This window comes from Oryx dammah, unplaced genomic scaffold (assembly GCF_014754425.2).
Source record: "Oryx dammah isolate SB20612 unplaced genomic scaffold, SCBI_Odam_1.1 HiC_scaffold_27, whole genome shotgun sequence".
NCBI lineage: Eukaryota > Metazoa > Chordata > Mammalia > Artiodactyla > Bovidae > Oryx > Oryx dammah.
This window is the reverse complement of record NW_024070211.1, coordinates 8,702,010-8,726,368: the sequence shown is the minus strand read 5'-3', so window position 1 is coordinate 8,726,368 and position 24,359 is coordinate 8,702,010. Positions and strand designations below refer to the sequence as shown.

The window sequence follows — 24,359 nt, the reverse complement described above, 5'->3', positions numbered from 1 at the left end:
GAATCAAGATTGCCGGGAGAAATATCAATAACCTCAGATATGCAGATGACACCACCCTTATGGCAGAAAGTGAAGAGGAGCTAGAAAGCCTCTTGATGAAAGTGAAAGAGAAGAGTGAAAAAGTTGGCTTAAAGCTCAACATTCAGAAAACAAAGATCATGGCATCTGGTCCCATCACTTCATGGGAAATAGATGGGGAAACAGTAGAGACAGTGTCAGACTTTATTTTTTGGGGCTCCAAAATCACTGCAGATGGGGACTGCAGCCATGAAATTAAAAGACGCTTACTCCTTGGAAGAAAAGTTATGACCAACCTAGATAGCATATTCAAAAGCAGAGACATTACTTTGCCGACTGAGGTCCGTCTAGTCAAGGCTCTGGTTTTTCCTGTGGTGATGTATGGATGTGAGAGTTGGACTGTGAAGAAGGCTGAGCACCGAAGAATTGATGCTTTTGAACTGTGGTGTTGGAGAAGACTCTTGAGAGTCCCTTGGACTGCAAGGAGATCCAACCAGTTCATTCTGAAGGAAATCAACCCTGGGATTTCTTTGGAAGGAATGGTGCTAAAGCTGAAGCTCCAGTACTTCGGCCACCTTATGCGAAGAGTTGCCTCATTGGAAAGACTCTGATGCTGGGAGGGATTGGGGGCAGGAGAAGGGGACGACCGAGGTTGAGATGGCTGGATGGCATCACGGACTTGATGGATGTGAGTCTGAGTGAACTCTGGGAGATGGTGATGGACAGGGAGGCCTGGCGTGCTGCGGTTCATGGGGTTGCAAAGAGTCGGACGCAACTGAGCGACTGAACTGAACTGAACTGAACCCTCCTCTCACTCCTGTTGCTCATTCAGGACTGGAGGCTGAGAGTTTCAAATGCAGAAACAGAGATCTTCCAAACAAGCCACAAAAAACAGTGAATCTGACATTTGGGGGCCTTTAAACAGGGTCAGGCTCAGGAAGAGGTGTGGAGTGAAGAGCCCCACCCTCTGCCCCTCATGTTTGTTTTGAACTGTGGCCAAGGAGAGGGCAGAGATTGGGGTCAACCTCCTGGTTTGCCCAGGACTGAGGGCTACCCAATATGAAAAGCTGCAAAGGCCGGGGCGGGCTGCGATGAGCCAGCCGCCCTACAAGAGAGGGACATGTCTCAGGTGCCTCCAGGGTGTTTTATTTCATAAGCTCTGATCTTAGTTGTGTGCTTCAGAGGTTTGAGCCACAAAGGATAGAAAAGGGCTTTGTGACAGCCAGACAAAAAAGCATGAAGGTCCTTCTTATATAGGAGATAAGTCGTTATAGGTTGTCTCTTATCAGTTGAGACAGAGGAAAACTCAGTGGAGTTTTTATAATTCAAAGACCAAGAAGGGAATTAAATTTTGTGCTGAAATTAGTGGTGGATGAGGTCAGCAGAGGATTCACTCTGGAGAGGACAGGTATTGATAGGAAGCAGCAGGAAGATTTTCTGGGGGCTGGAAATGTGTCTTGATAAGGAAGGTTGTTTAAGGTCTGTGTGTATAAGGGTCAACATTTCTTCAGCTGTATGTTTAAGATTACTGTCCTTTACATTTGTTGCTGAATCTGGATTAAACCTAAAAGGTTGTTTTTTTTTAAAGTAAATATTTCTATGACGTTAGGCACCTTCACTTTTCAACTGTCTTTCACTCTATTTTTAGTTCGGAGCAGGGCTGAATATAAAATAAGAAAACCCCCTTCCAATCTTTTAAAGAAAAGTTTCATTTAAAACCTCGTGGAGAAACAGGACTAATTAAAAACATGGGAAAAGGAAAGTAGATGAAGGGAGGACATAGGGTTGGAGGGGGAGAAAGGGGGGTATTTCCTTAAGGGCAGGTTGAGCTCGGCGACAAAGATGAAAGGGAGGAGGAGGCTGGCAGTCTCGAAGGAGACTGGAGGTAATGGAATTGTTCCTCAACAGGAGGGATCCCGGAGAGACTTAACAGAGATGGAGGCAGGATCTCAGACAGCAGGTCTGATGTTTTCCTGGGGGGCTGGGGCAGGGCACCCTTACGGGGATCCCTTAAAGCGATGGTGGGCAGCAGTGTCGGGGCAGGCCCCTTGGCCAGCAGGTGAGCCTTGGGCAGGTAGAGTGTGGAGGTCATATGGTGATTGTAGGTGAGGAGCCATGTACCGGAAGGAAAGCCCTGGAAAGGTGCAGAGTCAAGACCCTCCAGGAGGTGCCAGGCAGACCACAGGGCAGAAAGGGAGGGAGTGCTCCGGGCATATAGGTGGAATCCAGGCCTGCAGGGGACGCTTCTGAAAGGCCGTTGTCTCCTGGTTAGCATTCCCCATGAGGGGAGGGCGTGAAGATGGACAGAGAACTATGTCTGAGACCTGGAACTCACTGACTTCCTGCCTGCCACAAATCCAGAAGGTTCCAAAAGGAAAAGGGAGAAAGACCCTGGGCCCCACAAACAGCCTTGATTCCACACATACAAGGGAAGGAGAAGGGCGTGCGTTGGAGGCAACTTCTATTTTTAAAAAAAAACCCAGCTGGGCTTGTTGAAAGGGGTACGGGGGAGGGGAACAGAGGGGAGTGGAAGCTGCAGGAACAAAGGTCAAAGGAAAGCTGGGGTGGCTTGAAGTCTCCCGGGCCAGAGACCAGAGGAACCCAGAGACCGAGGACTGGCTGTGGAACACCCGGCAGAGGGCGCTGGGCTCTCTCTGCACTCCTGGGGGCACTGGTTCCAGAAGCTTCCCCTTAGGAACCCAAGAATGGTTTTCCACTGAGACTGATGTAAGGGGAGCAAAGAAAGAATTCTTGGGCATCTCCACTCAGAAGGGAGAGGAAACTTTCAAAAATGTGAAGGAGGTCGTCTCAGGCCCCAGCTTAAAACCCCACCTAGCTTCTTGCTGCTCTCAGATGAAGGGCAAACCCCGCCCAGTTCTGGAGGCCCTGCAGATTGGAGCCCCGTCAGTCCGACCTCCTCCAGCCGGTAGGACCACGCCTCCCCCTGGCTTGCTGCCTTCCTGCCCCTCAGACAGACCAGAACTTCCTCTGCTGAGCCTTGGCACCGGGGACTGGCTGTCCCCTCTGCCTGCGATGCTCTGTCACACGTGTCAGCTCCCCGGGGAGTCCCTGACCGCCCCCGTTGCTCTCACACGTCCCCTGTCTGTGATCTCTCCGCATGCACTCACCTTACGGATGTATCTGAGGTTTGGTCGCTAGCCCGGATGTCCCGTGGGAGCAGCCACCTTGCCCTTCGTGTTCTCAGCTGCAGTTCTAGCACCTCGCTCTTCGTGCGGCAGAGATGGTTAATGGCTACTTGTTGATTATAAAAGCCTGGAGGATTCTGGAACCGAGGCCGGGGCAGCAGCCATGAGCCCCATAACCGAACCTCAAGAACTTACTGGGTGGGAGAAAGCACAGTCAGCCTGGTAGGGGATGGATCCGGAGCATCACTTTCAGGGATAATGGCCAGAGGGAGTGGAGTTTGCTTGTTGATGCTAACCTCCAGCTGGTGCTGGGATTCTTCATGTCCTGTTGAGTCTGACCCCAAAAAGGAAGATGTTCCAGAAATTTGGGGTCAGATTAGGTCAACATTGGGGGTGGTGACAGGGATGTACGAGATGGCTCAAGAGGCAGCTGGGGCTGTAGGAACCCTAACATCCAAGAGACCCTGACATCTAAGGAAAACAATTGAGAGCAGAATTTTTATTCTGGTCAAGACTGAGCAGAACAGAAACATGGAAAAGGAGGAGTCTGGACTTCAATTTGTTTGGATTTCAGTTTTCGTCATAAAGGAGGTTTCATTGTGAATTTTATTTATTTTTTGAGAAGAGACTTCATTGTTTGGAGGGTGTTCGCATTGTTCAAGACGGGGGGCACTTCTTATTTGGTTTACGGCAGGACCTCTGATGAGCACACACAGAGTTGAGGTGGGAATGATATGGAGTGGAGACAGGCCAGGCATGGGTTTTATTCTGGGGTGTGGGGTGGCCTTGGGGATCAGTCAGCATCGGTTCTCCCACATCTGCCTGCGCCAGGGTCACCTGAGGGCTTGTTACAAAAAGACTGCTGGTGCCCCCAGAGCTGCTGATTCAGTCGATCTGGGGGGTGCCTGAGAAGTTGCATTTCTGATGAGCTCCCCTGGGCTGCTGGTGCCTGGGGCTCGGTTCCACACTCTGGGAGTGTGACCTAAGGATGCCTCAGCTCTGAATCATTCTGTGGCCCAACACAAAACCCCCTTTTCAGGTCTCAGGGGAGCTCCCAAAGGAACAGTGACTGAGGTCCAGGGGCTCCCAATGGGGTCAAGACCATCTGGGTGTGCTCCCAGCCCCAGCGCCAGGGAGACAGCCAACCCCTGATGACTGCAAGGTTGGCCAAGAAATCCTAAGGCTTAGGAGAGGGAAGTCAACGGGTGTGTTTGTGTGTGCACATGAGTGTGTATTTGTGTGCTTGTATGTGTGTATGTGTGTGCACACAGAAGTGTGCATGTGTGTGCACATATGTGTGCGTGTACACATGCATGTTTATGAGTGTGTGTGTGAAACCTTTTCCTCAGCATGCTCTCATCTCAGCCCCCAGACTGGAAAGTGATAAACAGGTCTGGCCTGTCTCCTCACTCTCTCGGTGGGACAAGGGCTGGGCTGATCAAGTCGGTTTTCTCCTGTGTAAATAACTGCCGGCCTCGCCTCCGTTCCCAGGAGGGATTCAAGGTCTCCAGGAAAAGGAAAGACAAATAGGATGTCAAACACCTTCCAAAGCAGAGACGCCTCTCCGCCAGCATCCTGGACAAGCTCTCAGCCTCCTCCTCCGGCTGGCCACTCCTGCCCGAGCATCCTTCTCAAACTCACCGGGCCTTGGAAGCCTGTGGACAACCTACAAATCTTCATCCCAATTTCCCAGTTTTCGCAGATTCAGGGCTAACGGCAATATGCTTGTTCCACGCGAAAAGCAGAAAATGTTCAGATGTATTGCTTGGAGAGTGTGGTCTGTCTCGGGCCTGCTTGATGCAGTTTCTTCCAAGTTTCATAGCATTTTGTTAAAAGAAGAATTTTTGACAGTAGTGTTTGCTTCACATTTACTCAAGGTTTATAGTTTACGAAGAGTGTTCACGTCATAACGAGAATCACTATAGGTATTGAGTTCCTACACCAGGGAGTTCAGTTAACCCCACAGATGGAAAAGCAGAGGCCCAGAGAGGTTAAGGGGCTTGCCTAAGGTCACACAGCCCAGGGAAAGGACAGGGTGGAACTGAACCCAGGTCCATTTGGTTTCAGCCTGCATTCCTCCTCTCCTTTGTCCTTATCTTCAGCCTGACTGAATGCATTCCAATCCACAGAAAAACTGAGTGAGAAAAAACACAAAACAAAGCAAAACTAGAGGCTTTTGCAGAAAACAGAGGCTGGAATGCATATAAAAATAAACGCATACGTTCAAGGGCACCCTCGGGTCCCCAAACAATATGTTGTGTGTAAGCTTCTTTCTATAACGATGCAGGTGGTAGAGGGTCCAGTGGGGCAGGTCGTCAGCGAGCAGAGGACTGACTTTCTAAGTTTTAGGACTGCACTTTCCAAACAGTGGCCAGGAACCACTCACAGCTATTTAAATTTAATTACAATGAAGTGAAAAATTTAGTTCTTCAGTCACACTTGCCACATTTTAAGAGCTCAACATTTAGAACATTTCCATCATCACAGAAAGTTCTACTGTATAGCATTCTTCTAAGCCCCCGTCGAGCCTGCTCCTGTCTTACCCTGACTGTCCTGGAGCGGGGGAGCCACAGCGCAGGGACAGACACCTATTCTAAGGCAGGTTCCTTTGTAGTCAAGGTACCTATAGTTGCCATCCCAACACCCAAGTCCCTCTGCTTTACTCTGGAGAGGCGACAACACAAGGGAAGCAGACAAAGGGCAAAAACCAAAGGACTGGCCGTTAACTGCTACTCAAGTGTGGCCCAAGGACTGGCAGCTTCAGCGTCTCCTGGGAGCTCGTTAGAAACGCTCCATGCAGACTCTCTGAATAAGAACCTGTGTTTTAACAAGACCCCTGGGTGATTCAGGTGCACATTTAAATTTGAGAAGCTGTGACTTAAGAGACAGGCTGAGCGGGATCAAAATATTGTCCCAAATATAGGAAACCAATCAGATATTTTTAGACACACAAAAAAATAGCATCAGCACCCTGTTCCCTCAGTAGTGTGTGATTAACCATGAGTCACAGAGGGCTGAGCATCTCTGCATCACGTGATTAATCAGCATATTTCCTAGGTTAGGCCCCTCGGGAGGAGCTGGGGGGAGCTGGCCCATTTCCCATCCCTAGCACCTTCTTAGACCAAGATGAGGTCACCTCTCCAAAGCAAAGAGAAGAGAGCTAAGACTCACATCCTGGGTCTCAGGGATGCTGCCTTTATATCAGATTTGCTATTTTTGCCTTTTCTTTCCAACGCGTCTGGCTTTGAACTTTGTAAATTACCAAAGACACAATGCACTATATAAAGTCAGCCCGAACAAACACACAGTCCTTTAAAGGGAAGCACCTGGGATGTGATGCCCCGCAGGCCCCAGTGCCTGGAGCCAGGTGCTAATGAAGCTTTCTGGGAAGGAACCAGCAACAAACCATCCATGAAGAAAACAGGTTGGAAGAGGTGGTTCCATCCACCATGAGGGCAAAGATTAGGCTTAAAACGAGCCTGGCAGCACACTGCCCGCCTCCCCGCCACCCGCCGAGCTGGGGACGGAGAGGTCTGCTTCAGGAATGGTTCCGGAGCTCGGATTCCTCCTTCATTGCAGATGACTCACCCTTTTATTCCCCTCTCCTCTCAGCCTACCTTGGGTCTTACTTATTTTTATCCCCAGAATGGAGTTAAGTTGCCAAAGGGATGATATTTCTCCACCTGCAAGGGCCCTCCTGGAGGATGAATTTTAAAATATTCATTTTTACAACTTGCTCCCAGCGATAATGCAGAAAACAAGAATGCTGTGGGGAGGAGAAGGGGCAGCGACATGGGCCCCGCGGGGAAGCCTGGGGCCTTGGGGAACTGCTAAGTGGCTCTGCCATGAGAGACACCCCAGGAATTGACTCCAAGGGGTTGGACCAGGAAAAAGGGGAAGGGGCCAGTGTGCTTTCGTAACTCTCTTTATAATGCTGAGAAGAATCAAAGCCATAACTAAGAACAGTCCTGCTGTTTTTGCCTTGTCAGCAGACAGATGTTTTGGTAGCAAACCTCATTTTTTCTCCAGGGAACAGCCAGTTGCCCGTTGCATGGGGTCTTGGTGGGTCTGTCGGTCAAGATGCCTTGCCCTCCCCTTGGCTGGGGGCACGTGATCCAGGTCAGGCTGTTTGGAAGCTCGCGTCCTTGAAGGGACACACAGTAGAATCTGGAGCAAATATTTGGATTCACCCAGAGATGATTAGATAGCATCACTGACTCAAAGGACGTGAATTCGAGCAAACTCCAGGAGATAGTGGAGGATGGGGTGCCTGGCGTGCTGCAGTCCATGGGGTCTCAAAGTTACGTGAGTTAGTAACTGAACGACAACATTTATTCTGGAGGGTAGGGAGGAGAATGATTTTTCTTTCAGCTTACCATAAAGATATTCCTAACCGTTCTGTAATATATGTATAATGACTCTTCTGTTTTGCTTTTTAAAAAATGGGCCCAAGCAGGTGACACTTTCTTGGTGCCTGTCAAGAGTGATTTGCTGGGTTCAGGCAGCAACTTATTTACCCAATGCCAGGGCTCCTGCTATAGCCACAGCTTCCTTGTAGCTCTGACTACTGTTAAGAAGATGCTGGAGATGTCTGAGTCTGCACAACAGGAAGCAGCATCTCCCACAGCCTCAGGGCACCAGCCACATTCTGCTGATGAGAACCTTATAAGGTGGAGGGTCCACCATCCGCTTGATGGAAAAGAGAGGTTCAGAAAGACAGGAGACCTGCCCAGGTCCCCCCAGTGGGGGTTTAAAGCCAAGTCACCTGGCCCAGGGCCTCAGCATCCCAGGGTGCTACTCAAGTTCATTAACAGCCAGAATGAAGTGGCTGAGCCTGGAGACAGACTCTATCCTGTGAAGTCAGCTGTGTGGACACACTGCCGAGGGGTGAGGGTGAGTGAGGAGACACTCTCCCCAAGCTGCTGGGGCCTGAACTCTTTGCCCTGCAGAATGGTGGCTTCCCAGGGGTGGTGGTCAGGGGGAGAGATTTGGGGGATGCTCTTCCCTTCCAGGTCTCAGCTTGAAGGTCGTCTGCTCACAGAGGCTCTCCTTGACTGCTCCTCTAAGGTAGGTCTCAGCCTGCTTGTCTCCTTTGGAGCATTTCATGGAACTTTTGCAGTCATTCTGCTTCATGGGCTGTGTCTCCCTGCTTGACTATATGCTCCCTGAGGGAGAGGCTTCTGACTGTTCCACTCACAGTTGTGTCCCCGTGTCTGGCCCCCTGCAGACACTCACCAAGTAGATGCAGAACGATGGAATAGATGAAGGCTGGATGGGGGTAGTGAGCAAACCATAGGGGCTGGTCTCACCTCTGCCTTCATTGGCTGTGTGACCTCAGGCATGTTGCTGCCCCTCTCTGGGTCTCTTCCAAGCCGTGATGTTTAATTTCATGTATAAATATCCAACTTCATTGAAAAGGTTGGCCTCACCCTTGCTGAATATCTTAGGACCGATGTAAGGGAAGGTAATAGAAGTTGGCATCTTTACTAAATTATACTTTAAATCAACTGACGGTTGACTTTTCTGTCTGATGATAACATTGCAGTGGTGTCCCCAGGAGTCACTGATGTGCAATGAACTCAATTGTATTTCTTATTCAATAAACTCTTTTATTGTAACTTTACAGATTTTTCCATTACAGTAATGAAAACAGCACTAGTGATTCATAACTGGACCAAATCAAAGGGGAACTCTTCCTCAAATTATAAGGTAAATGACACATAATTGAACATATAGTAAATGCTGGGCAAAAGGAATTCGAAATATAGAAGATGGGGTCATGATTGTGTGTGTGTGTGTGTGTGTGTGTGTGTGTGTGTGTGAGTGCAAACACTTTAAGGGTTAGTTTATCAGGATGATAGCATTTTTGAAAGCACATGATTTTGAAAACTATATTTATAATCTGTGATAAAACTCAACTGTAGAGGAAAGGCAAAATCAAGCAAAACTCAATAAACCGCCAAAACAGAAGGAAGTGAATCAAATCCACGAGGCTGCAACGCAAACCTCCGGTACTTTGGCCCTGGAACAGCGAGAGAGCAGGTTTCACAGAAATTCTCTGTGGAAAGGAATGTCTGGGCCTGGTGTGACATCTCCGCGTCTCCAAGTCCTGTCTCCTCACAGAGGAAAAGAAGTTGCTCATCCAACACATTGGCTGGGTCTGCCGGGCAGGGGCCCACGTTCCCAATCCGTTTGAGAACAACCCCCAAATCCAGAATAGGCGACCCGGGAGCGGCAGGGATCCAGGTGGGCGTCAGCCCCCGCCCCAGCCGGAGCTGTCCGAGTGGTTCACGGGGAGCGGGTGGGCCTCCGTGTTGAACACCCAGTCTTCCAGGGAGAGCATGTCATCTTCAGAGAACAGAAGATAGAGATACCTGTGCCCAGCGGGAGGGAGCAAGACAGCCTGTCAGTGCCCTGGGGAAGGGGGATCTAATGGGAACAGAGCTCAGAGCTCGGCGGGGGCGGTGGGGGGCGGCCTCCGGGACAGGCCTGTGCCCAAGGGGGCAGGGAGGTCGCAGACCCTCAATCTGTCCAGAGGACCCATCCCTGGGAAGGAGCTGTGCACACCGGGGGGCACATCGAGCTTTAGGCCAGATGGAGCTGCTTCATCCTGCTTCTGTACCTCCCCCCAAACCAGCTTCCCCTAATGGAAGGAGCAGACCCTTCCCATCCACCCTGAAGGGACCTGCTTTAGGAAACCGCGAGGAAATGGAGGCCAATTTCCACCCTGGAAAGGAGAGGACGTGCAGCGGCTGAACTGCTGTGGTGATGGTACTGTCGCCATCATGGTGATTACTCTGCCCGTTTTACACAGAACTTAAGTAACAGGCTGAAGCAGTTCACTTCTCACACAGCTAATGCTCAGGTGCGTGGAGTCCGGCCCACCTCACTCTGCGTGGAGAAACTGACCTGGCCCAGGGCCCCCGCCCCGAGTGGGATAACCTCCTGGTTCCCAAGCCCCCATCCCTCTTGGGCGCCCTCCTGGGACGGCAGAGCCTGACTGATGGTGATGGTGGAGCCTGCCCCTCCCGCCTGCTCCCCTGCCTCCCGAAGAAAAGACGCAGCTGCCTTCCGGAAAGAACATCGGCCAAGCCCCCAACTCACTTTAGAGTCTCTGCCAGAAAGAACGTCTGCTGCTTGTTGTCGTGGTTGGGAACCTTACTGTATACATCCTGGATCCCGGAGAACCCAGCTTCCGTCCGACAGTATTTCTCCAAGGCCTGAAGAAATGGAGGGCAGACTTGATGCGGGCAGAGGAAAGGTCTCGCCAAGACCCACGCCTGCCCAGCTCTTTAACAGGCATGCGCGCCCCCCGCCCCCGCCCCCGCTTCGGCTGGAGACTCCAGTGTTTATGGGGGCAGCAGGCCAAACTCCTCTCTCAGGGTTCAGCCACCCTGCGCGAGCAGGCTCCTTGGGCCCTGCCTGAGCTCTTCACCTGGTGGGAACTCACAGAAACTAGACTGGCCTGACAGACTCCCTCACAGTGGCAGACAGAGGGCAGGGAAGGGGCGGGTGATGTTGCTGGCCTGCAGTGTGGGGACTGGACTTGGCTCGCCCCAGGGATTCCCTGTAGAGATGTGGTCCTTGGGCCAGAGGCTGTGTCCGCCTTCTGCACAGAAATGCAAATTTTACCCACTTAGCATCTATGGGTGGGGCCCAGGGGGACAAAACAAGTGGCCTTCAATGGTCAAGAACTAGGGTTCTCAGAAAAGGAGGGGGACCCTGGCCAGTGCAGTGTGTCCGTGAGTCTGAGCAGGCCCCGCCCCCTGGCAGAATACATGCTTCGGGTGGTCTGGGTCCCCCAGGGCAGTGGGCCAGGGCAGAACAACAGAGGGAGCTCTGCATCCATCCGGGAATCTTCTGGAGTCCCCACCCCTGCCTCTGACACCTGCCCCAAAGAGGGGAAGGATTGGAGGAGCAGAACCCAGAGAGGGGGAAGCCCAAGGCTGGGCTGGTTTGGGGAGAGGAGGCAGATGAGCTGGCAGCTGCTCCTGTTTGAGAGGATCGATTGACAGCCACCCATCCAGGCTTCAGGGTCAGAAGGCAGTGACCCTGTGTGTGCTGGGCTGCCTCTGCCTGCCGCCCTGCGTTCGCCCCTCCAAGTCTGCTGACACTACTAGGCACTCAGCCCTCTTCACAAGCTCTGGGCCTGCTTCTGCCTGGCTGCAACCCAGCCTTGACCTTTTGCACTCTCAGCCTTAGCCAGGTGCCAGCCTGGCTGGCCCTTGCTCTGGGCTTTGGACCCTGGCTGGGAATGGCCAGAGGCCCCTACCATCACCCCAGTGCCCCCGCCACTCACCATCACAACTTCCCAGCCCCACTCCCTGTAGATGGGGTTGTGGGTCTGCCGCCACAGGTACATGTAGCTCTCCACCACCTCTGGCCGCAGGATATAGTAGCTCTCACTGGTCTGCGTGGCCACGGCCTCTCTGCCCGAGTTAAACCAGAAGGCCTCGGGCCCCAGCTTGGTATCTGTGGGAAAATGACCGACCAGGGAGCCTGGGTCAGACCTCCCATCTCCTTGCTCTTCAGGACCCTGCTGCCCCATGACAGATGGAAGCCTCTGGAAGCCCTGGCCAGGACTGGTTGGTGATGGATTGGCATGGGCTGGCCTGTCTGATTTGCCCAATAAGCTGCCTGGCAGAGGTATAGCTCCCCTCTTGGCCCAAGCTGGCCAAAGCAAAAACCTTAGGCCTCGAAACTTTGGCAGTTTTAGACCCTGAGAATTCAGACGAACATCCCAGCAGTTCAGGGAGATAAAGGTTTGGGTGGTGTGCCCCTCAGTGTGTATTTTGAGACCTTAGTCCTGCTAAGATGTGAACTGGAGCTCAGCCAAGAAAGGGTTGCAGGTTTAAGCGCATTTGGGAACAGCAGGTTAAAACCAAGTAAAAGTCTCTTTTCTGTCGACCCTTCTTTAACTTGCTAATGCAATGATGCTTCTCCATTGCCTGCCCCCTACTCCCCACACCCCCCCGTCCCCCCACTGGGGACCGCTTCTGACACTTTCCAGAACCGCCCTTCCAGAACTGACGGTTTGGGAGACTGCTGAGGTGGAGATTCAGGCAGAGGGAGCTGAATAAAGAAGGCCTGCTGAGCTCTGGGTTTTGCTGTCCTTGTCTGTTTTTGGTCTATTTGCTGCCGTTCCCATTTTCTTGTAACTACCACTGCAGCCACCACGGCTGAGTCCAAGGGCTGGGCTGGGTGCCTACATCCATTTACTTCAGTCCTTAAAAGAAATGTTGCTTTGGTTAAGGCAGATGTTATCTGCCTCTCACGCATGTGGAAACTGCGGATCAGAGAGACTATGTGGTTTGTCCCAGGTACCACAGCAAGCTGTGGCTGCGCTGGGGTGTGACCCTGGATCCGTCTGATGCCGTTTCCCCAAGCTGGCCTCTCTTTCTCTTCTGGGTCTGACTGTCTAGGTCCAAAATCTAGGGGACGTAGGTCAGATCATCTTCCCTTTAATGCCTGCCCATCTGGTCCGGTCAGCGGAGGGCCCAGCTCTGGTCCTAACGTGGCCCTCCCCACCTCCCCTGAGGGCTCAGGACCCCGAGATGCTCTGGGCTGCTTTTTCTCAGGGACAGACTGGAGCTTTGCAGGACATCCTACTCATTCATGGAGGGCTTCACGGAAGGGGAATTAGGCAGACCCTGGCCCCTCCAATCCTCTCAAGTGGCGGAGCCGCTCTTGGCCATCAGAACCCAGCCGTTTTGCCAGGCTGTTAACGGGGCGAGAGTGAGAGCGATCGCGGCAGCCATCCGTGGCAGAGCCGGGCTGGCTGCAACAACATGCTCTGTTAAGTGGACTGTCTTTTATCGTCTGGGCTGATTGTCCCCGACGAATAGCAAGCTTTTTGTCATTCCTGAGATTTCCTGTTTGTTTATGGTGCTGGCAGAGACCACTCTTTGAAGGGAACTGAAGACCAGTTTTAAGAACCCACTGCAAATCGCTGGCCTCTTGAATACAGCTCCAGGAGCTCTGGATTCCACTGTTGCGCTCACATACTTGTCTTCCGCAGACCGTTAACAAATACCTCCCACAATGCTGGCTGAAGGTGCAGGCTGAATACTTCCCATGGGGCCTAGGAGACCTGTGTTATGTTCCCATTGAACAGATGAGAAAACAGAGGCCACCAGCTGGGTGAGTGGCAGACTGGTACTCAAGCCAGGATTTTTTTTTTTTTTTTTTTTACTGCAAATCTTGCATGGGTCCTCTCCTCCAACCAAGGCTGGGATTACGACTCAGAGCATTGGGCCCCTTTTGGGGTCCCAGGGTGGGGTGGCCTGGGGCTTTTTCTGAGGGGCGCTATTTAGACAGGCAGCGCACAAGGTGGGGCTGGGCATCAGAAGACCTGGGTTCCAGCCCCACTGAGCTACTCAGGCGCAGTGTGGTTTTGGCTTAGCCACTGTTTCCCCACCTGTAAAATGAGGGTATGGGTTCATGATCACTAACGGCGGCTTCTGAGTCTAATGTTTGGCAGTTCTGCCGTGAGGGCGGGGATGGTGCAGAAGCTCTTGAGCTTCCCGGGGGGTCTTGGATCAGAAGGTGATTATGGGGGTGGTGCCAGGAGGTGGTAAGACCCTCTAAATAGGAGGATTCCAGGAAGGAAAGACAGGGTACATTGCAGCGTAGGGGCTCAGGGAGAAGGAATTTGCTAGGCTCAGGAAGCGAACGTTTCCAGCTCGGTGCCGCTCATGTGGGAACCTGGCCGGGTCACCTCTGAGCCTCAGTTTCCTCATCTGTGCTGTGAGGGTCAGCGATGGGTGTCGAGTGTTGAATGATACCCAGCACAGGCAAAGTGCTTCACACAACACCATGTTCCCTGTAACTGAGGACAGTTTCGGTGCGTGGCTAGCATACCCCTCATTCAAATTCTGCGTGACCCCTAAGGCGAGGCATGGCTAAGTCCACGTGCTCCCTTCACTCACTGCCGCTCTGCTGGTCTTTCCGGCCTCTCCTGCTGCCCCTTCCCCTTGCAGGGTTACCTGAGCGGGCGTACGACTCGTGGCACGTCTTGGTGATCTGGGCTGCGAGCTCTCGGTAGTGGGCCCTCTTTTCCTCTGTGGCATCCTCAGCGCCGAGGGCAATCATGCCCCCGGAGAAGCAGGCCAGATGCCCCATCTTGTGGTCCAGGATCCCCCCTCGCCACTCGGCGATGTAGGTCAGCCCCCCGGGAGAGACATTCACCAAGTGGGTCTCTATCGCCTGGGAGCAAGGTGGGAATTGGGGCAGGGAGGAAGGGCAAGGGGGGCACAGAGAAGGGAAGGGGGAGGACAGAAAGTGAACATTCTGGAGATGCAGCAAGCGCAAGTCGAGATCTCCATCCCAGACAAAGGGGGCCTGCTGACCTTGGCTGGGGGTGGTCCCAGGCGGGGCTGGCAAGAGTTTCCGCCATTCACCCAGCTAAGGCCTGCTGCTTGCTGGGGCGGGGTCGGGGGCTTGGGCACAAGGCAGCTTCCCCAGGGTGAGTCTCTCACACAGATTTTTAAAAATCCTTTATGTTCAAACATTTTTAGAAAAAAATCTTTAAAAATTATTATCATTCTCCATTATATCCTCTGTCTCCCACACTGCAGGCAGATTCTTTACCAGCTGAGCCACAAGGGAAGCCCATATCCTCTGTTAAGGAATCTTAACCTGAAGCCTGGATGGCTGCGAATGGTCTTGAGAGGGTCCAGAGTTCCCCTAATATTGTATGTGACACTTCAGAGCATTTTCCAGGGAAGAGGATCAGTTATATTTGATCAGATTCTCAAAAGGGACCACAGACAATGAGAGCTGCCCCCTACAAGCCGTTCTGAGAGGCTTCCTCACTTAATGCCCACAATAAGCCAGGCGCAGCGGTCAAGTGGCTTGTCCCAGGTCTCCCACCACACCAGGATCAGGACAAGGACGCCCACATGCCCACGTCTGACTCCTTCCATGACCTGAAAGCTGCTCCTCTTGGTGACAAGGGGCTTTCAGAGTCCCTCCCTGCTGCCCCAAGAGGTGATGCTGTTGGGGAAAGACTCCTAGGATATTGGGGGGCGGGTGTAGGTGTCAGGCCATCACACCCCCGACTTCCTGCTGTTAGTCCCTGGGACTCCAGGAGCCCTGGAGATGGCGGAGATGGTAGCAGCCACCCACATGGTGCAGGCCTGCACTCGATGGGTCCTGCTGCAGGGTAGAGCCCCGGGGCCTGGCCAGGCGTCCGCCTCCACTGGTCCCCTCCACTCTGTTCTCTGGGGTGGGATGGGGGGCTCTGTACTCTGTAAATAGCACACATGCCTGCATCTTGGGCCTCTGTAATGCCCTCCCATGGCTTCCGAGCGCCCTCAGACAAAAGTCCAGCAGGGCCTCCGACTCCGTGATCTGCACCCTGAGGTTTAACCCAATGCCAGGGACATGGCTCCCAGGTGTAGACTCCGGGTCAAACTGCATCTCCACCAGCCCTCAGCTGTGTGACACTGGGCAGGTTCTCTGTTCTCTCTGTGCCTCAATTTCCTCATGTATAAAACCAGGGTGAGAGCATGAACCGCTTCACAGGGTTATGAGGGTCCAATGTGACGAGTCTGCAGAGCTTAGCATGTTTCTTTGTGCAGAGAGGCCTTAATAAAGAGGCTTGCTACCTCCAACTCTGCCGCTTCCTTGGTGAGAATACCCCCGCCGAAACCATGGCGGCCCCATCACTCTACGACCCTGTTATCTCTCTATGTGGTGCTGGCCTCACGTGCCTGCTCCTATTTGTGTATGATTCTATGGGATATCTGCCTCCATCCCAGGACCCTGAGTACCAGGTGATGGCAGAAGTCACCATTGTCAACCACCAGCCAGTGGCTGGCACTGGGGAGGTCCTGAGGCAACATTTGTTCCTTGATCTGTTTTTCCTTGCCAGGAAAAGCAGAGAGGCTGGCAATTATGACTCCTCTCCAGTCTGCCCTCCGGCCTCCCCTACTCCCTCCCTCCCCTTCCCGGGCCCTGGCCACACCTGTGCCCCCTCCCAGCCCCCAGGACATTTTGTGAGTGCCCTCAGTGCCAGTGGTGTGCTCCGCGCAGGGGATACAGCCCAGAAGATGGGCCTGGGCCCCAGGGAGCTCACCGGTGGGCACAGAGGCTTCCCAACGAAAGCAAATACACCTGAGACTCATGACTTGTGATCAACATTTGAATAAAACAAGTTAAGGGGAGGAGACAGAAAAAAGCTTGGGGAGGGGGGTGGTCCTACGCGGCAGAGTGAGGTCAGAGATGGTTTCAACGCTGGTGACCTCCACCGAGACCTTTTCTTCCTGCCTTGGGCTTTGTTGCAACTGCTGTTTCTCCTCTAAGCTCCAGCCCCAACTTGCTACCTCCAGCTCTGCCGCTTCCTTGGTGAGAATATCCCAGTCGAAACCAAGGCGACCGTTACTCTACGACCCTGTTATCTCTCTGTGCGGTGCTGGCCCCACTTGCCTGCTCCTCTCTGTATATGTTTCTATGGGACGTCTGCCTCTACCCCAGGACTCTGAGTGCCAGGCGACAGCAGAAGCCACCACCATCAACCACCAGCCAGTGGCTGGCACAGGGGAGGGGCTCAGACAACATTTGTTCCTTGATCTGTTTTTCTTTTGCCCTCAGCTGTCAGGCCCAGGCTGGTGGGCTGGCACCAGGACCCTTGCTGAGCAGCAGATGGGGAAGCTCTGATGATGTGACCGATGCGCCAGGGCACTGCTCTCCTTGGGAGGAGCACTGGGGTGACCTGCAGGGCTGCGGGGCCCCGACCGAGCAGAGCTGGGTCCACCGCAGCTGCTCTGCAGTGCTAAGCGCGTTGGAGCAGGGAGGGGTGGCAGGGCTAGTCCTGAGTGCAGAACCCTGATTCAGTTACCCACTGTCAACAGTTGGGAGAGAACTCAGACATCCAGGGAGATCCTAGGAAGCTTCGCCCTGCAGCTGGAAATCGGCACCTTTAAGACTGTCTCCCATCGGTTAACTTCTGTTTTGGGGTTAACGGGGCTTCCCGGGTGGCTCCGAGGGTGAAGAAGCTGCCTGCAATGTGGGAGACCTCGGATCGATCCCTGGGTTGTGAAGATCCCCTGGAGGAGGGAATAGCTACCCACTACGGTATTCTGGTCTGGAGAATTTCATGGACAGAGGAGCCTGGCAGGCTACAGTCTGTGGGGTCATAAAGAGTTGGATGTGATGGAGTGACTAACACTTTCACTTTCACCACGCTACGTAACAGTGGTAAAGAGTGAAAAGACAGGCCAGTCTCTCTCTGACGATATCACTGAGACAAGCAAATGTAAAGGTAAAAAAGCAAACCCCAAAGCTTTCTAAAACCCTAAGCAAGACAAGACACAGCACAGTCTGGCAACTGACTGGTAGAAAAGCTAAAATCTTAGCAAGAGACAGAGAAGAGAGCTGAGTTTGAACCACAGCTCTGCAGTTTGAGAGCTGTATGACTTTGGGCAAGTTGCTTTACTTTTCTGAAGACTCTCTTTCTGTAAAATGGAAACAATACTTCCTGGATGGTTACCAAGCTGCTCAAAGACTCTGGCTAAGCACTGGCACTGACGCTTCCTTCCTTCGCCTCCTGGAGGGTACCCTGTCTGCACTCTCCTGAGGGGGCTGTCAGACCAGCCAGGATCCTCTGTGATTTGGCAGCCGGTAAGTGGAGGATCTGGAGTCAGTGAGACCTGTGTTTGAGCCCTGGCTGTGACACTTGCTGCTGGGGGCCTTGGGCCTTTCTTTTTTAAAAAATTAATTTATTTTTTAATTGAAGGGTAACTGCTTTACAGAATTTTGTTGTTTTCTGCCAAATATCAACATGAATCAGCCATAGGTATACATATGTCCCATCCCTCTTGAACCTCCCATTTTCCTCCCCTCTAGGTTGTTACAGGGCCCCTGTTTGAGTTCCCTGAGTCATACAGTAAATTACCATTGGCTATCTATTTTACATATGGTAATGTAAAGTAATGCTCAAATTTTGAGCTAGCAAAACTGAGCTAGCAAAGTAAAATTTTGCTAAGTAAAGTGAAGTAAAATTTAATTTGGTAAAAAAGTAAAATTTAGAAAAAAATTGAGCTAGCAAAGTAATGCTCAAAATTCTCCAAGCCAGGCTTCAACAGTATGTGAACTGTGAAATTCCAGATGTTCAAGCTGGATTTAAAAAAGGCAGAGGAACCAGAGATCAAATTGCCAACATCCACTGGATCATGGAAAAAGCAAGAGAGTTCCAGATAAACATCTATTTCTGCTTTATTGACTGTGCCAAAGCCTTTGACTGGGTGGATCACAACAAACTGTGGAAAATTCTGAAAGAGATGGGAATACCAGACCACCTGACCTGCCTCTTGAGAAATCCGTATGCAGGTCAGGAAGCAACAGTTAGAACTGGACATGGAACAACAGACGGGTTCCAAATAGGGAAAGGAGTACGTCAAGGCTGTATATATTGTCACCCTGCTTATTGAAATTATATGCAGAGTACATCATGAGAAACGCTGGGCTGGAAGAAGCACAAGCTGGAATCAAGATTGCTGGGAGAAATATCAATAACCTCAGATATGCAGATGATACCACTTATGGCAGAAAGTGAAGAGGAACTAAAGAGCCTCTTGATAAAAGTGAAAGAGGAGAGTGAAAAAGTTGGCCTAAACTTCAACATTCAGAAAACTAAGATCATGTCATCTGGTCCCATCACTTCATGGCAAATAGATGGGGAAGCACTGGAAACAGTGTCAGACTTTATTTTGGGGGGCTCCAAAATCACTGCAGATGGTGACTGCCACCATGAAATTAAAAGACGCTTGCTCTTTGGAAGGAAAGTTATGACCAACTTAGACAGCATATTAAAAAGCAGAGACATTACTTTGTCAACAAAGGTCCATCTAGTCAAAGCTATGGTTTTTCCAGTTTTCACGTATGGATGTGAGAGTTGGACTATAAAGAAGCCTGAGTGCCGAAGAATTGATGCTTTTGAACTGTGGTGTTGGAGAAGACTCTTGAGAGTCCCTTGGACTGCAAGGAGATCCAACCAGTCCATCCTAAAGGAGATCAGTCCTGAATATTCATTGGAAGGACTGATGCTGAAGCTGAAACCCCAATACTTTGGCCACCTGATACAAAGAGCTGACTCATTGGAAAAGACCTGATGTTGGAAAAGATTGAAGGCAGGAGAAGGGGACAACAGAGGATGAGATGGCTGGATGGCATCACCAACTCAATGGACATGAGTTTGAGTAGTCTCCGGGAGTTGATGATGGACAGGGAAGCCTGGCGTGCTGCAGTCCATGGGGTTGCAAAGAGTCAGACACAACTGACCGAACTGAATGTAAGTTTCCATGTTACTCTTCCCATACATTTCACCGTCTCCTTCCTCCTCCAGACCTTGGGCCTTTCTAAGCCTCAGTTTCATTACCTGTAAGAAGGGCACTAAATAAAGCCAGGCACCCAGCACAGCTGCCTGGAGGAGACCACAAGGACAGAAACTCTGCTCTTTCTGTTGTGCCTCCTCTTGACCCCCAGGGGTGTGCCTGCCAGCCTGTCTGAACCCCTGCCCCCCATGCCCACCCTAGCAGGAAATTGGTCTGACCTGCACATTGGAGGCCCTTGAGGCAGCTTTCACAGTAGTTGCCTGGGCCCCAACCCAGAGGTTATAAAGTAACCTTGTTGGGGTGCAGCCTGGGCACCAGGATTTTACAGCTCCCCAGGTGATTTTTAACATGCCAACAAGGTTGACAACCACCAGAACATTCTTCAAAGCCCCAAACTCGCCAGAGGCCCAGCCTTTACCCGGGGTCAGAGACATTGCAGGCTCTTCATTGGGGAGATCAAATGCCAGAGGAAAGCTGAGTTCTCTCCTGTTCAATCAAGTGTTTCTATAAAGCTCCCCTTTTGCTTAAATAATTCATGGCCATTTCTTCCCTTGAAGCCTCAGCTACAGTGTGCCCTGAGGGCTGGGAACCGGGCTGCTCGTTAACTTTTCTGCTTATTCTGCAAGGAAGGCAGAAAGGGCCTCTCCAGGCAGCACTGCTGGGCCTGACCGCTAATCCTGGACAGACGCTGCAGCTGTAGCTCAGCCCAGAAACTTGCAGTGGGTGGGGCTGAGCCAGACAGAGCTGGGACTGGAGTCCCGGGACTTGCTTCATGACTGAGGTCTTGGCGCCGGGGAGCTGCGCAGGGGAGATTCATTACTGAGCCTACAGTTTTAAGGGGTCCATGGCTCTGGAGGGCTGTTCCAGTGTGTTTCCTTGAAGGACTACCATTCCTGGCCAGATTCAAGCGATCAGAGCATTGTCAGATGTCATTCATCCATCCAATTGCTGCCCACACCCATTCATCCGCCTATATTCACCCACTCCCCCATCCACCCATCCATCCACCCACTCACACACCTCTCCTCCCTGCCTTCCTCCCCACTTCCTTTTCTTCCATCCTTCCACTTACCTATCCACCCATTCAGTCATCCATCTGTCCTTCCTTCCCACCCTCCCTCTATCCATTTATTTGCTCACAAGATAGTGATTGTATGCCCGCCCCTTAGGTACCAAGCACTATTTTGGGAGTCAAGCACACAGTGAAAGAGTTGACAAGACCCTTGTACTAGACAGCTCAGGAGGAGAGACTGAACGAGAGAACAAGTAACATACATAAGATCATTTTAGATGCTGACAAAGGTGAAGATGATGAGTAATGAGCCTAAGGCATGTGAGAGAGAAGCCAGGGAAGGCTAATTCTATGGCCTCTGAGTTGACCAACAGGCAGGACCCAGCCATGTGAATGATATTCCAGGTAGGAGGGCAGCAGGTACCAAAGCTCTGAGGTGGGACTGAGCCGGTGTGCCCAAGGGAGGCTGGGGACCAGAGCTCAGAGGGCAAGGGGGAGAGAGAGAGGTCAGGGTGATTGGCAGGCCCAGGTCAGGGACTGTGGGCAAAAGTGAGAAGTCTGGTTTGTTCCAAGTGCCGAGCAGCTGGGCAGGAAATATGCACTTAAAACCATTCGGGCTGCCGTGGAAGAACTGACTTAGAGTGGGGAGGGGTGAGCAAGGAATCCAGTTAGCTTCGACCAAGGAGGGAGCAGAAGAGATCCAACCTGCTCAATGTACTTTATGAGGAAACTGAGGCCCGGAGCCTGCCTCTTGTTTTGTTGGGCTCAAAGGTGTCTTACCAGTGGGCTGCTGGGTTCCAACCCCTCTTCAGTATAGCCCAGGCTAACTGGCTGCCCATCAGTCCCACAGTCTCTGCCCCTTTGGCCCATCTGAGCCTAGCATCCTTGTTCACTCCATGCCACGTGAACAGACCAGCTGAGAGACAGTGGGGAGAGCCTGGCGGCTGGCTTTGGAGACTTGGTTTTAGCTGCAGTTCTGCCCGTTCTGTGCTGTGTGTCTTTGAGCCAGTGCCTTCCCCTCTCTGGGCCCACAGGATGGGGTGCCCCGCTGAGGGAGGCCCCTCCCAGCTTGGATGTGCTAATTACGTCCCCTCTGGTTCAGCCGGAAGATGTGAGGGTCTTGCTTTGGCAGCCTCCCTTGGGGACCCCTGTGTTCTCGTTTCTGACGCAACAGGAGCACAGACCCTGCGGTTTCTGAATCAGGCTGCCTGCTGCTTCCCCTGAGGCCTTGGAGAAATGACTTCATCATCTTCAGCCTGGGTTCTGCATTTGTAAAACGAGGGGGCAGACACAGCCCTGATTTCAAGGTGCTTGAGAAGAGTCACAGACAGGGTGTGCAGAGCGACAGGCTGGGGAGGGGACAGTCTCAGGGTTCCTTTGGGCCCGCTCGCCGTTGGGGGTGGGGGTGGGCAGAGGTGCGTGGGGGGCAGGCTGTCAGTTCTCAGGGACCCTCGGGGAGCTGGCGGTGAGTGACCAAACCGCCCAGGCAGAGTCAGGCGCCTGTCTTACCTCCAAGGCTTCGTAGTACATCTCTTTTGCTTCCATATCTGTCTTGGCCGACATCAGCCAGGACTTGATCAAATATTCATAAAAACTGTCCCCGAGTCCTCCAACCGAGACGTGGTCTGTGAGGGGAGAGAGGACAGGAATATTATCTCCACCGGCCGCCGGCAGGACTCACCGGGTGAGCTCAGTGGGGAGCACGCATTTAATCCCCGGCCTCAGACACCCCAGCAGAACGGTTCAAGGGTGCTGGGAGAAAGGCGTGGCCTGCGACTGGGGGCCACCGGGGCAGCTCGAGCTTGATGGTCCCACACAGAAGTGCAGGGGCTCCTCCGGCTGCCGTAAATCACGTCGTTTAGCAGGCGGAGGACGGCAGGGCCGCTGGTTATTAACTGTGAGCTGCATTTCTTTAAAAAGATAATCTGGGTAGCAAGGAGTTCAGAGATTTTTTTATTACCCGGTGCCAAACATGGTAATTAATGCTGGGCAGGTTCATAAAAGGCCACGGGAAGGAGGAATGAGAGGCTTAATTTAGTCGGTCAGAGTGCAGAGCTATTCTGAAAAAGCCAGGTTTAAATGTAGCCAATTGGGATGAATGGAGTTCAAAGGAGCAGGGGGAGGGAAAACCGGGTTGGAGGACCCCTCCGTCCGTCCTGGGGGAGCAGGACCTCCAGGCGTGGCTGGACGAGCAGGTGTCCCCATGCAGGGCAGCTCCGAGAGAGCGACAGCTGGCAGAGGAGCACTGAATTACAGAAGCGAGAGCGCACTTCACTCCCATTAACAGGCAACATCAAGGCCTTCAGTAGATACGACAAGGAGCGAACTGCGGTTCCCGGTTAAGCAGGGAGACAGAGAAAGGAAGGAAAGGGGCTGGATGAGGCAGGGCATGGGAAACGGGAAGAGGATTTTCAGCTCCTCTGGAGAAAGAGGAGGCTGAAAGAGAGAAGGGAGGGGTAGGGGGTAGAGGCAAGAGCAAGAAATAGAGAATATGGCAATAGCTACCCTCTTTCGAGGGTCTACTGTGGGCCAGAAGCTTTACTGTATTATGTGTAACAGTCTTCCCAAGAACCCTGTAAAGTAAGCACCACAAACCCCATTTCCCAGATGGGAAAACTGAGAGTGAGTCTAAATAGCTCAGCCACCAAGCCAGTAGAGCTCTCACTTTCTGCAGCTTCACAGTCAACCAAGAGAAGGAGGCAAAGATGGAGAGAGAGAGAAAGGACAGGTGTGAAGAGGGAGAGACCAGAAATGGGAGGAAAAGACAGATGGGAACCAGAAGAGCAGGCTTATAGGAGGCCCTGCAGTAAACCAGCCCTGCCAGCCCCCTCCGGCCCCCTCCTTAAACAAATCCTGGTCCAGCAAGGGTTCAGGAAGGGGACAAACACTTGGGAAAATGGGAATAGACCAGATAAAGCCTGGGGCTTAGGGAGGTGTGGGAGGGGGCCAGCGTGGGCTGGACTTTGTTACCTGAAAAGACGGAACCAGCCTAGTGTCCCCCTCGGCCCCTCTCCCTGGGGAAGGACACAGCTGGGCAAGCACAGAGGTGGGCAGGGCTGTGCAGGAGACCTGCGCTGAGCAGAGGTTGGACCAGGTCAGCCCCCGCAGAAGGGGCTGTGGCTGGTGGCACACAGGAGGGCACGGCGGCCTCCACGGCCATCTGCTGGGCCTGCCTCCTCTCCACCGCTCCAGATGCTGCACCTCCCCTCACCACACTCTCTCACCTGTGACGACCCCTCTGCCGAGAAGACCTTTCCCCCCTGCCATGGCTCAGGCCCTCTCCCTGCTTCGCTCCACCTGGAAAGGCTTTCCTCTGGGTCCCCACAGGGGAACCATGAGGAAGGAGGGAGATAAGGCAGCTGTGCCCTCTGGCCCGGTGCCCTCCTGCGGTAGGTGCTAGGTGACGGCGGCCCCCCACCGTTGCTGGGCGCCGTATCGTCAGGACCTGTCTGTGGGTCTGCCTCCCCCGCTCGGCTGTGGGCTGTGTGGGGAGGGACCACGGGAGATTCACAGCTGTGCCCAATGCCTCCACGGCACACAGCGGACGCCCCAGTGGGCCCTGAGTGAGGGAGAGGCGAGCAGATTTGGGCTGTGCTGGGAAGGACCTTGAAGGCCACGCCATCGAGGCTGGACTTCATCATGTGACTGCAGAGCGTGGGTGAGTGACGAGGTCCAGGGCTTCGCCTGGCAGGTGTGTGTGGGAGAGGGGAGCCAGGTAGCAGGTGACCCACAGTTGTCTGAGACAGGACCCCTCCTTGGGATGTGCGTAGAGCTTCACAGGGCCTTGGCTGCAGTGCACAACTGTCATCTGGAGGTCCTGCCACTTTCTAGCCTGTGTGTGTGTGTGTG

The 24,359-nt window shown here is 52.8% G+C and overlaps 1 protein-coding gene across 3 annotated transcripts in view; it reads right to left on the bottom strand.

Moving 5' to 3' along the window:
- Nucleotides 1–8,747: 8,747 nt before the first annotated feature.
- The window catches only part of MAN1C1 (mannosidase alpha class 1C member 1), a 147,677-nt gene continuing 132,065 nt past the window's right edge, over nucleotides 8,748–24,359 (bottom strand). For all 3 annotated transcript variants that reach the window (XM_040229608.1, XM_040229609.1, XM_040229610.1), the window contains 5 exons: nucleotides 22,020–22,135; nucleotides 14,150–14,369; nucleotides 11,464–11,636; nucleotides 10,269–10,384; nucleotides 8,748–9,538 (listed from right to left, as the gene is read on the bottom strand). In XM_040229608.1, coding sequence (XP_040085542.1) covers nucleotides 9,418–9,538; nucleotides 10,269–10,384; nucleotides 11,464–11,636; nucleotides 14,150–14,369; nucleotides 22,020–22,135 — 746 coding nt within the window. In that variant the 3' untranslated portion in view covers nucleotides 8,748–9,417. The remainder of the gene's footprint in view (nucleotides 9,539–10,268; nucleotides 10,385–11,463; nucleotides 11,637–14,149; nucleotides 14,370–22,019; nucleotides 22,136–24,359) is intronic.